Consider the following 13170-nt stretch of genomic DNA (forward strand, 5'->3'; position numbering starts at 1 on the left):
TTTGGTCTGCACATCTACATAAACGTTCAAATTTCAAATATAAAGTAAGTACCCTATGGCCACGGATGTTGCAATTCTGTTCGAACCCTCAAGAAGTACCTGTATCTTCCGTACTGTTCAATAAAAAGCATTTTAATCCGATTGGTAGCCATTTTCTCTGTATTTTCTCCATATGCTTTCAACAACGCGACCCTATCGGTTTGGAGGTGTATTGCAGTCTGATACATTATAACTATGAAAAAATTACCACCAATCGGATTAAAATGCTTTTTATTAAACAACACGGCACATGTGGGTATTTCTAAGGACCCGTACATAATTGAAACATCCGTGGCCATAGGGCAAGCACTTTACATTTGCAATTTGAACGTTTATGTAGATGTACGGGTTAAAAATAGAGAAACAGCAAACACTATTTTGAAGATCATCCAAGACGGTCATGACAGATGACCGTCTCGTGATCCATGGCTACTGTTTGACATTGCGCATGTGCAGTGCGCGTGTTTGCATTATACCCCTCCCTCACCCTCCTCTCTCGTCGTCCCCTCCCCTCTCTCTCTCTCTCTCTCGCTCTCTAGACTAGACTGACAGCCCCGGCCCGTAGCGTACCGGCAATGATACAGCACAACACACTCACTGCACGTTATAGCAGCTTATAACCACCCGGCAAAACACGGATCGACGCGATCGATCCATCTCCACGCCTATCGATATCGATCGATCATGGATTTATCATCGACTAACCGTTTGATCCCCGTCATCTGATCTGGAATAGAAAGGAGACATCGGGACGTGTCTGGGTCTGGATGAGATGGATGGCTTGGTTGGTGGTGGTGCGACACACACCGGTTCTCCTCCTCCTCCTCCTCCTCCCTCCACTTCTCCTCTGAAGAAGACCACCTAAATAAACCTCCCTTCATCATCCCTGCATCTCTGGATTATAAGAATATATCGTCTCTTTTTTCGTGAAGACAGTCTGCGATTCTCTTTCTGGGGTCTTTTTTTAGGAAGGAGAAGAGTGAGAGGGCTGGTTGCCATTAGCGGTCCAGCTTTAGCTTTAAGCTAACGGCTAGGTGGCTATTTAAAAAAAAAAAGCACGCTAACTCCCCCATTGTTTTGTTTATTTGATTTGCATCACTGACACTGACTGAGGTGGAAACGGTCACATGCAACGAGACGCTGCCGGTGGGACACCGTGGACAATCATCCAGTGCTGGTATTATTATTAAGTATTATTAGCGTTAGCTTGGCTGTTAGTTACACATACATTACGTTGACTTGTTACTTATGGCCCCATAGGGTTGAACTTGACGGGGAAACCATCACGAATTTCAACTTATAGAACCCTCAGTATAGTATTATTGAATTAGGATCCTTAATAACACTGAACAACAGTCTGCTGTGTCTCTGAAACGCCACAGAAGTTGTGCAGAAAAGTTTACCCCAGTGACGTCACTGGGGTACAATCCATGAATGTGAATAACCCTTACTGTCTGGTTTTCTAGCCGCTACCCTTGGTGGCGTGAGACTCTGGCTTTAGCCCATAGCAGACAACATAGCCGGCGGAAGCCGCATCTTGGCCCTTGACGTCGCCATGCATCACCAGGACTTTTCTGGAGATCCAGCCGGGACTGGCAGTAAGAAGATGCCCCACCAGGCAGCGGCTTTCCACCACAGAAGGGGCAGCGCCGGTGCGCCTGCGCCCTCCCCGGCCAGCAGCGTGGATGACAACAACCAGCCACAGGCTGGATCCTCCTCCCCGATGCTTCACCACCAGACACAGTCTCAAGCGACTGGCGCTCAGGTGAAGAAGAAGAGTGGCTTCCAGATAACAAGCGTCACCTCCGCTCAGATCAGCGCTAACAACAGCCTGGCGGACGACACGGAGAGCTATGACGACATGGACGAGTCCCACACGGAGGACCTCTCCTCCTCTGAAATGCTGGATGTGTCTGCTGTATCCCGGGCAACGGACACAGGGGTGCCCGAGAGGAGCTCCTCCGACGAAACGCTCAACAGCCTCCACGGGGTTGACACACCCGGCCTTGTGTCCCCTAACGAGCCGCTGCACCCACACCCAATCCCCCCGGGCCCTCAGCAGCAGGCCTCTATGGTGAACGGCACCGTGCACCATCACCCCGCCCTGCAACACAGCCACTCCCACCATCATCATCACTCCGACAGCATGGGGGGAGCTCAACTTCCTCTGTCAGCCACTGGGGGGCCCCCCGCTGGGGCTCCCTTGGCTACCTCTGGCCCAGCTCCTGTTTCTACGGCTGTGCCAGGACCAAGCCAGTCCCAGAGGCCACCGGTGTTGGATAACATCATACCTGCTGCTGGGGCAGCAATCCAGCCAGTATTTGCTGCTGTTGGTGGGGCGGCCGCTGAGACGCTCCTATCTGGCTATGTGAACGCTCTCAACGCGTCTGCTGTGAATGCCTCAGGCGGAGGCGGGCAAGGGGTTTATGCTGGGATAGGACCGGGGCCTGTTGCTCAAGGTCCAGCTGCCACCCCCAGTGCTGCTCATCCTCAGCAGACCCAGACTCAGGCCGCCACTGGCTCCCGCTTCAGGGTGGTCAAGCTGGACACTAACTCTGAGCCATTCCGTAAAGGGAGGTGGATGTGTACGGAGTACTACGAGAAGGAGATTCCCCAGACCGCCGCGTCTGAGACTGCCAGGGCCGCCGCCGAGGCGGCCGCGGAGACTGAGGCGGCCAGCCCGGGTCCGGCCGCTCTGCAACCGCCCCAGACACTGCAGCCCTACCCACAGCCAGGCCAGGACTTCACCAGCCCCCAACCTATGCAGGCCGGTGTTCTGCCGGGCCAGGTTCTGCCGGGCCAGGAGGGCGTTCTCGGTGGTGGGGGGCATATTCTCCAGCAGCCTCCTTCTGTGCCACAGGTGATGGCACAGGGTGCCGGGGGTCAGCCTCCCTCCGCGATGCCCCAGCCGCTGCCCGTGCTCTATGCTGCTGACTCCCACCAGGCCCAAGCCCAGGCCGGCTACGCTCCACCCCAGCTCCCTGGCGGGATGATGGGCCAGGGGGCGGTGCGGCAGCCAGATTTTATCCAGCCCACGGCCCCTTTCCAGACACAGGTGCCTCCGCAGCCCCACATCACCTCGAGTGTCTCCATGACGATGGGGCTTGGGGGCGGAGCCCAGCCGGCGGGTGCCCTTGCTCCGCAGCTTCTCCTCCAGCGTCAGGCCCCCGCTGCTCATGCCAACTTTGCTCCAGCAGCACAGCCCCAACAGCAGCTCTACCCCTCTCAACCCCAGGCCCCCTCCACCGCCACCATGCCAGCCCAGGTGGCACCCACTCATCACGTCGGGTACCCCTACTTGCCCCTGACGTCACTGCAAGCCGACCTCCAGCCTCTTCTGGCACCAGGCGCGACTTTCATGCAGACCTCCGGAGTCATGGGGGGACATCATGGGGGTTTGCCTCATCACGTGGACATGGGCTCCCTAAGGTCTGCCCAACTGGACGATCCCCAGAGACTGCTGTTCCAGCACCAGAGCCTGCTGGGCATGCCCAGGGGAGAGAGGACGGTCACGCAGGCCATCGGCGCCGCCGGAGCTCTGACCCAGATGGGGATGGCCGCCGAGGCCAGCGCACTGGTGGCTGCTGCCGCTGCGGGTCTCAGGACCCATACCGTAGAGGGAGACGACAGGTGAGGTTTGAGCGGCTCATCTGGGCCTATTACAAGCATACAAATGTAAAAAAAGAAAAAAGAATGATCTGCGTAAGACCAGGACATTTTAAATGATTTTTATTTTTAGATTTGTATCATCAGTGAAAACCTATAGGTTTAACGTACAATGTCATTAATACTGTTAGTGGAATATGATTTGATTTATGAATATTCTAGTGTGTTGCTATTTGTAACAACAACATACACGTTACAAACTGCACAGCAGGACGAGTTTGATTCATTGAATTCTAGCAGCTGTAGGTTGAGGCCAACGTTAGAGGGCAAACAGCCCTCATGATCCCCTAAAGGTCACTTTGATAGTGTTCAGTTTGGGTCTTCAGATTTCTAGGCTCCGACGCTGGTACAGCCTGTCAGTTCCCTGAAACATGCTATTCTGAAATATGTCTGCTGTAAGTGCTGAGTCACTGTGTGCAGGACCATGATGCACTGCTCTGTTTGACCCCCAGCCCTCTATTACAGCAGGTTTTTGAACAGCTTCAACATGCAGTAGTCTCAGTCTCTCTCTCTCTCTCTCTCTCTCTCTCTCTCTCTCTCTCTCTCTCTCTCTCTCTCTGCTTTTATTAGACACTGTGGCTGTGTTTAGATCTGACACCCTTGGGGAAACTGCACAATGGCTTATTCACGTTTCACAACAATGTCACGTACTTTCACGAAAACCAACCTATCCGTCGTCCACTGTTTATCCATTCAGCTCTTTCCTGAGGAGCAGTTATCATTGCGGGTGCAGGTAGCTTCCTAGAAGAGGTGCGGTTGTCTCTAAATATAGTCGCTGCCTGCCCTGGATCCAACCACAAACTCCCCCATGTGCCGTTGGGAGATACAGCAGAGGGTCTTTGTCTTTGGGCAGCAGCTGTCGCTGCTGCAGCAGCGATACAGACCCCCACAAGGAAGCGAGAGCTGTGTTCAATCCGGCCCATTAAAATCTTGGCTCTGCTTTTACAGTGAAATGTAAGCAGTCCTCCTCTCTTGGCGTTGTGTGTTTTGCAGAGTTCTGCTAGTGGTGGGTGGTACCATGCACAAGTCTGGGGGGGGTCTCAGGTTGAGACACCCAGCCGCAGCCACCGTGCACTATTGAGCCAGACAGAGCCCCCACCAGATTGCTCCTTCTGATTCTGTCTAGATGATAAGTGCATGAGCTCAAAGCCTGACCTGTAAATGAGAAGTCGCATGGTTAATTTGGAGATTGTAAAAAGAAAATGGAAAAGTATGCACACTTAAAAATTTGCCCATGCAATTAAATTGCCCAGATTATTGCTCTAGTGAGAGAACATTCTTTACTGTAACTTTGTCAATGACACCAAAATACACACAAATATCGTTAAAGCTGCAATCCATGACATCTGCAAGTCGGAACTACAGGAAAGACGGCAGAGCGTCTTGTGTTGTACTTCCGTAGTGGGTATCCTGCAGAGTGAATGTGGATCACTGTTGTGTACAATTCAGCCGAACCGTCAACTTGGTCAACATCTCTCAGTATCAGACCATGGAGGGTGCCTCCTACCACTGCAAATGTGCCAGTTTTACAGTTCCATAGTACCATACAGATCGATCAATGGATCTGTTTATTTGTGGTTTTCAGAATATTTTTAACCGGTCAATCTAGACTTGGTGGAATATTGTACATTTGGCTCCCCTTAAGACATGGGGGAGGGGGGGAATAAAAAGGCGTAGAGCACCAATTATGAATACCGCTGGAATACCTGACCAATGGGATGGCTTGTTGAAAAGACGGAACCTACACAGCAAAATGCTGACTGTTCACTGTTCATTTAAATAATTCACCTTTAAAAATGTAACTATTTTCAGACTAAATTATCACTTTAGGATGTGCGTCCGTTGTATGTTTGTACACACTAGTAGGCCAGATGCCAGAGTGAAAGTGAGTCTAGTCATGTGCAGCTGTTAGTAGTCGGAGTTTCTTGTGGTGTGCAGCGCACCCCCCACTGTGACAGCCAGTACAACAGCTGACATATCCCCACCATGGCTGTGATGTGTTTGTGTGCCTGCCCACTATGTGTCTTGTGTTTTCTGCTGCGCATGTGTGCACATCCAGTCGTCTGTTTATGTGCCTGCCTGCCCTCTGTCCGACTGCGTGTGTATGTGTGTGTGTGCACTGCACGTGTTTGTGTTTTGCCATGAGTCAGTAGCTGTACTGTCTACAGTGCAAAACAGTGGCAGGTCATCACATTTGTGTGGGTGTGTGGGTGTGTGTGTGTGTATGTGCTTTGTTTACAATCCTGCTCATATCACACAGTTCTGTCTCTCTCACTCTCTTGATCTCTGACCTCGATAGGGATCTCTAGATCCCTCTGATATCTCTGTTACTTTCTCTCTCTCTCACTTTCCGTTTGTGGTGTTAATTCACCATGTAAACAAACACTTCTCGTCCAGTCTTACCGTTTTTGTGATCACACGCTAGGCCAGGTGCCGGAAACCTTTTTGGGCACATGATCACTTTGCCATGGCTTTCCAAGGCTGGCATACAATACAATATACATGCATAGAATAAGTCAATTATTGATTGAATGATAAAACCGAACAAATAGTGGGTCAATAATTTAACATGAATAATAAAGTTAAGATAAGTTCTGACTGATCGGGGGAGAAATGTTGTATGCACATCAAACAATAATGGTTAATAATAGTTGTTTTCTTGTTTTCTACTCAATTGATCACAATAGCCCACTCTGATCATCTGCCTGATAGATCAATAAGAGGTGGATGGGTGCCCAGTGCCCACCCCTGCACTATACTATTTTGTTTCCTATTCTCTCTGTCTCCCGTTCCCGTTGTTTCTGCTTGTCTTCTCAAACCGGACCGACGTGACTTGACAACGCTCCATTACGTGTTTTTACTCCTCATGTTATGATTAATCTCTATGATCAAGAGACACAGACCTATTGGCCTCACTGCTTTGGGAGAAAATGAATTGGTTTATTGCTTCACTTCCTGTAGCCAGCCAGCTCAGTTGCCTTGTGGTTAAGAGTGTCTGCCTTGAGACTGGGTGGTTGCGGTTCAGTCCCTGGCCTAGTCATACCGAAGTACCAGAAGTAGAAAGTATGCATTTTGCAGAATGTCCCATTTCACAAGTTTTCAAATGCAGAAAATGAATAATTTTTTTTTTGAAAATAGCAGATCTACAAGCTCACAATGCGTCGTATCGCGACGCATTGTGAGCTTTAGATCGGCTATTTTCAAATGGCCAAAATGTATACAGAGCTGAAGGGGGTAGCCTATTGTATGTTTTGTAATAATCAAAATCTACAAAGTAACTTGTAACTAAAGTTTTCAAATAATTGTAGTGGAGTAAAAGTACAATATTTGCCTCTGTGATGTAGTGGAGTAGAAGTAAAAGTATTGGAAATACTCAAGTAAAGTACAAATACCTCGAAATTGTACTTGTACTCGAAAAAGTACAGTATTCAAGTAAATGTACTTAGTTACTTTCCTCCTCTGCCAAGGACCAATGGTTTTCAACCCTTTTCATATCAAGGTCCATTATTTATTCGCCATTTGAGCCACAGACCACCATTTGATGAGATTTAGCCTCTCAGAATATTTTGTTGTCGTTGCTGTATTGATGTAGGTACCATAGGAGAGAAAACAGGCAAACGTTGATCTAAATAACAATTCTTCTACATTCTCTAATTGTGTAGACTTCTTGTTAATTAAGTAATGCAGATGTTAAACAATAATTTATCTCTTGAGAGCATAAAATATAACCAAACGGACCCATAAGGGTTATGGGTCCATTTGGTTTCATTTTACGCTCTCAAGAGTTAAAGATCTATGACCTTGGGATCTGTTGGTTCCCAAGGCTGCTTACTTTATTACCTTACCTGGCTGCATCTTTTGTTGACGTCTTAGTCGCCTGCAGCCTGCCCTCTAAAATAATGAAAACGGAATGCTGCAATATTGACAATATGCCAATATTCTGTGATTTAGTAATTGTGGAATTACAGTAGCGATATTTGAGCTACTGTGTATTTTGCAACCCTGGTTGCTTAATGGAAACCTGTTGACAAGTGGTTTCAGTGTTGACAGAATCATGAAGTAGTGGTTCTTCTTGCTTTAAAAGGTATCTCTAGCTGTTTTCACATATGGATCTGTCTATTTTTATGGGTTTGCCCTAAGGACTTTGAGATGGCTTTCAACCAGCCGTGGGCAAAAGCTGATATGGGAAGACAGGCGTGGAATTTTACAGAAGACAGGTGTGTGTTATTGTTCAGCAACTATGAACAGAAAGTTCATAGTTGCTGTCGGACAGAAACCTCTTATCCATATTCTAACCTTTTGTGTTTTTTCGTAAATTATCGCCCTACTTGATCATACTACCGCGTCACTCAAAAGTAGCAGATCCACAAGCTCGAAATTTGAGCCTGTCGATCTGCTTACTTTTGCTATTTTTGAATTGGAATCCTGAAAAGTAACAGTTTTGGACATATGAAGTTTCCACCCGAAGATATGGTACAAACATATAAACAATAAACCAAGAGCCAAGAGTAATGTCACTCAACAGAACACATATAGTCACAGCCATACCCCATCATCATCATCATCACTGTCCTGCTTATACTATAAGCAAAAAAAATACTATAAGCCCCATGTCCAATTCCATTTGTCCCCTTAATTGATCCATTAGGACCGGGAACGGTCTACAAGCTCATAGTGAGATCTACAAGCTCATAGTGAGATCTACAAGCTCATAGTGCGGCACAGAGTGCCGTGCTACAAGCTTGTAGATCTGCTATTTTTGAGAGATCTTGGAACTTGTGCAAATCTGAATACATATATTTTTGGAAACAACATTGTTCACTTCTAAATCCTAACTGTTCCTAGCAATCCTAGCAATTATGTTGCTATACTATCATTGGTTCTCAAACTTTTTCATGTCAAGGACCACCCAAAATGATATGTATTTGTCCGCGGACCCCCCCCATCTCAAATTATTTTGTTCTAGGGACCCCCAGAAGCAAAGATCTTAGTTAAAAATGTATATATATATATTCAAAGATGTTCTCAATTTTTCAAAAATAGCAGATCTACAAGCTCATGATGAGCTTGAATATCTGCTATTGAATAGCCAAAGAAATCCAAAATGACACAGATGCATTCCTGGATTGAACCTGGTGTCTCTATTTGCCATCTGCCTCTGCGAATGTTGGTCCTATGCTAACTTCAGTTTAGAATTGTACAAAAACACACACACACACACACACACACACACACACACACACACACACACACACACACACACACACACACACACACACACACACACACACACACACACACACACACACACACACACACACACACACACACACACGTATATTTTATGTTTCCCTCCCATGGTTGACTTATACCCTGTATAATTTAACGTTAGTTACAGTCAGACTCTGCTTCTCTGTGAAAAGATGAGAATGCCTCCCAAGCACAGGACTTCCAAAACGGGAGAGAATGCTGACAAGGAGGGGAAACGTTGCAAATCCGGTAATGCGAAGAGAGCCAAAAGGAAAAATAAATGAGTGGTGTGTTGTGATTTATGGTCATCTCTGTGTAGGTGGTGGTGTGCAGTTTAAAGGATCACCCATGACTGGTCTGCTGTGTTGGGCGCTATACTTAGGTTCTTTTGTAACGTTTTCAACAAAAGACAAATAGCTCTCGGGGTTAGACCCAGGTTGAGCTGAGCTTTTCTGTCCGCATGGACAAGTTAGGACATGAATGTTTTTGACCTTCAAGGCTAACAACTGCTACTAGGCTTTTCTTCATACCTTCCAGATGTTGTGCCGGTGTGTACTGTATTTCACTGGTATTTGTCATCAAGTCCTACCACCACTTGGCTGCACAATCTTTGAAACAACAATTTCCGCCGTTGAAAGTCTTTGTTATCCCTAGACCTAGATCATTTGGGGATCACCTCAAACATTGTTTCATAACACAATTCACTTATGAAAGTGTTCCTGCTGGGATTTCAAAATACAGGGATATTATTAACTAAATCCTGCCCATGCCTACTCGAAACGCAGTTTCCCTGAAGAAATGAGAAGTTGTAGAGAATGCTTTGGCGCAGTTTGAGGAAGAGGCTAATTTATGTGTTTAAGAAAGTTAAATATAGAAGCTTGAAATGTATAGATATGACCCATGGGGATTTGTTCAAGAATGCTACAGTGGCTTGGAAATTACTGTTTCCCCCCAAAAAAAGCTGTACTATATATTTTTTTTCTGTGAATAAATTGTATTTTGTCCAATCTGTATGGTATAGTATATAACTTATACAATTGGGGTGGTTGTATTCAGTCTCCCTGCTCTTCTTCTTCCAAAATGTAATTTCTCCCCTGACCAAGCAAGCAGGCTCTATTTGCTCAGTGGTAAAAGGTTCATCAGGAGACCCAGGTTCAAATCCGGAGTAGGACATCAAAGTTGCATAGTGCAGCTTTAACATTCTCCAGTGTGTCTGTCCTAGCAAATTTATTGAGACTTTATAATGGTCACAATGTTGCCTCTATGCCAGCGAGAAGCAAAGATCCCTGGAATGTGGCAGTGCCACATGTTTTCATTTGGTAACAGTGGTTAGTTAGTTTAAGTCCTTTACAGGTGCTCACATACTGCATTCCTTAATGCTGTATTTCAAGGTAGCAGAACTACATTAACATTCTCATTATGCTAGAATAAAAACAAAGGAACGCTTGTAGAAAATGTTGGTCAAATTGTATGTACTGCGCAGGTGAATAAAATTGTACTGTAGATACAGGTGAATAGTTTTGGTCTCCTGGGACTGCCACCTGTGTCAGGTGCCATTGTCAAACAGCCTTCAGGGTACATGTATCAGTTTTATGATCTAGGGCTTGTGTATATTCTGCTGCACACAAATTGGCACCTCTGTCATATACCCATAAATAGTACAAACCTTCTTCACAGCGACCGACAAATACCGCAAATTCTCTCGTGAAATTAGTTTACAGTGTTGTGTGGACTGTTATTCCTGTTCTGAGCAGAACAACACTGCCCTGCTCAGGGCATCTACAGGGCATCTACTACTCGGGTACTGAACTGCACTGGTGTTGAGTTAAAAGTCTTAATTTCTGACATTGCTTTGCTTGTTTTTAGATGAAATTCACCTGAAACAATTCATGGTAGTTTTTGTTTTGGCATTTTATTCTTTATTTCAGATGAGTCAGTGTAGAGAGACAGGAAACAAACGAGGTTGGATTCAAACCCAGGCCCTGCTGCACTCACAACAAGCATACATTGGTTTGTTGTTTATTCTCCAAAAGATCAGTGTTGTTTGAACATGAAATCAATTATGAACTATGAAATTACATCCGGGAACGCCTCTGTCATTTTAGATTTATTTTGCTATTTTTTTTTAAATAATCAGGAAAATGTGTGCAAATCTTTGAATTTGTTTTTAATAATAAATAAATACATATTACATTTGTAACTCAAATCTTTGCTTCTGGGGGTCCCTGGAACTAAATATTTTAAGATGGGGGTCGGCGGCCAAATACATATAATTTTGGGGGGTGCTTGACATGAAAAAGTGAGCACCACTGATATGGCAACATACGTTTTTCAGAAACCTGTTAGGATTTAGAAGACATTTGTAGATGCGTTCCCGGATTGAATGGGTTAAATGAGAAAAGACCACACCTGATAACAATCTCACCTTGTAACATCTCCTCTCCCACTCACACGTCTCACAATTTCATCTGATAACCTCCCCTGTCAACCTGATCACTCAACTGATAACAACTCCTTCCCAGCTCACTCCTTCCCTGACTTCAATCTCGCCTGATAAAAACTCCTCCTGTATCTCCGCCCCCTCATATCAATCAGTGAGGTGTTTATACACCTGGCATCCCTCACCCCCTTCATCCCCTCCACCCCTCTTTTCATTTCACTCTATTCAAGTCATCTCAACGTCAGCTTTTCATGCTTAGGCGTGGTCTTTACGTGTGAACTACGATCGTTGCTGTTGACAAATTTTACTGTGCTTTTTCAATCTTGCATCAACATGACTCCACCAGATCTGCTGGGACTGTTTAACCAGTATGCAAATACTTTGTCATAATGTCATTAGCTGCCTGGCACTCATTGACAGCTCACATATGGCTGCTGTTGTGAGTATAGGCTCTATGCACAGCAGCCATATTGGGAATGAATTGGGCCCCTTCTTACTTCCTTCACGGGTGTTACCAATGATACTAATTAAGGCTCTGTTCCATTTAGTGTGGCATAGTGGTTGTCTTATTTTCAAGGACCCCCATAACTCTGAGAGTGTACAAACGGAACCAAATGGACCCGTTACACACCCACCATAAGGGGCCATTTGGGAACCAAAATGTGTTTCCAGTGAGCCAACATGCACAATATCAGCACCCTGAACATAATGGAACAGAGCCTTCATTAGTATCATTGGTAACACCTGTGAAGGAAGTAAGAAGAGGCCTAATTTCTTTCCAATATGGCTGCTGTGCATAGAGCCTATTGGACCAGTAACTTTGTGGCTGGCAGCTCTGTTGGTTACACTTAACGACTAGACCAGCCTGCCACACAGTATTCTAGACCAGGGCTGCAACTATCCATTTTCTTATTTGCAATTTTACTATCGATTACTTTTTCGATTAATCAAATCATCGAGAAGCTCATTTTGGGCATTTAGGGGCTATCCTTTCACTGAATGTGGACAAAAGATGGACCCTGGGTCTGGGTCTGTTTTGTTTTTTAACTATTAGTCATTTAGCTGGGGAACCCCAGGAAGCCCCTCAATGAATCAACATTACATTTTTCTAATAGATTTTAAATAATTGAATCCTTTTTATACTTTGTCATACTATGGTGTTGTGCGAAAATAGCAAAAATTGCTGATCTATAAGCTTGATGCGTTGAGTTTGTAGATCTGCTGTTTTTGAAAATCACTAATTTTTTTGAGGTAAAGGTAAATTTTATCTTATGTACACAAGGACAAAATAAAACAACCTTGAACCTGTGGCAACTAGAAACTGAAGAACTGTTTTCTACTTGCGGAAGCATTTTAAATCCTTTTAAAATCAATAAAATGTTGTTGTTAAACTTGAAATTATTGATTTCTTGTGTAATAAGCGTTATAATGAACTGTGAGATGGTCATTATGGAGAAATGAATAAACCCCTTCAGGGTGATACAACGCTGAATCGCCTTGTCTGGGATTATTTCTCATCAATATTAACTTTCTCGCTGTTCATTATTCCCTACGTGCTGTATGCAGCTATGACAACCAGGCTATTTCTCACGGAGGCGATGTGAAGAAGAGGTGGAAGATTAGTCTCCTCCACCTATAATCAGCTCGAATCCATAAAGGTAGAGCCCAGATGTGTGCAGCGTGACCATCTCTCCGGAAGATGGGATCGGGAGGATCCTATATCACTTCTATGTTTAACTTTGCATGGTCTTACGTAGGGCTGTCACGATTACGAA

General features: G+C 45.4%; 1 protein-coding gene across 2 annotated transcripts in view; it reads left to right on the forward strand.

Annotated features, from left to right (window-relative positions):
- Window positions 1-600: 600 nt before the first annotated feature.
- The window catches only part of LOC311040934 (TSC22 domain family protein 1-like), a 39527-nt gene continuing 26957 nt past the window's right edge, over window positions 601-13170 (forward strand). The window contains exons 1-2 of one of the 2 annotated variants that reach the window (XM_084051368.1): window positions 601-1216; window positions 1506-3669. In XM_084051368.1, the coding sequence (XP_083907494.1) occupies window positions 1595-3669 (2075 nt within the window). In that variant the 5' untranslated portion in view covers window positions 601-1216; window positions 1506-1594. Of the gene's footprint in view, window positions 3670-13170 lie in introns of both variants that reach the window. The other variant, XM_084051367.1, reaches the window with a different exon arrangement.

Source organism: Gymnoscopelus microlampas, assembly GCF_963454915.1.
Source record: "Gymnoscopelus microlampas genome assembly, chromosome: 24".
In the NCBI taxonomy this organism is placed as follows: Eukaryota; Metazoa; Chordata; class Actinopteri; order Myctophiformes; family Myctophidae; genus Gymnoscopelus; species Gymnoscopelus microlampas.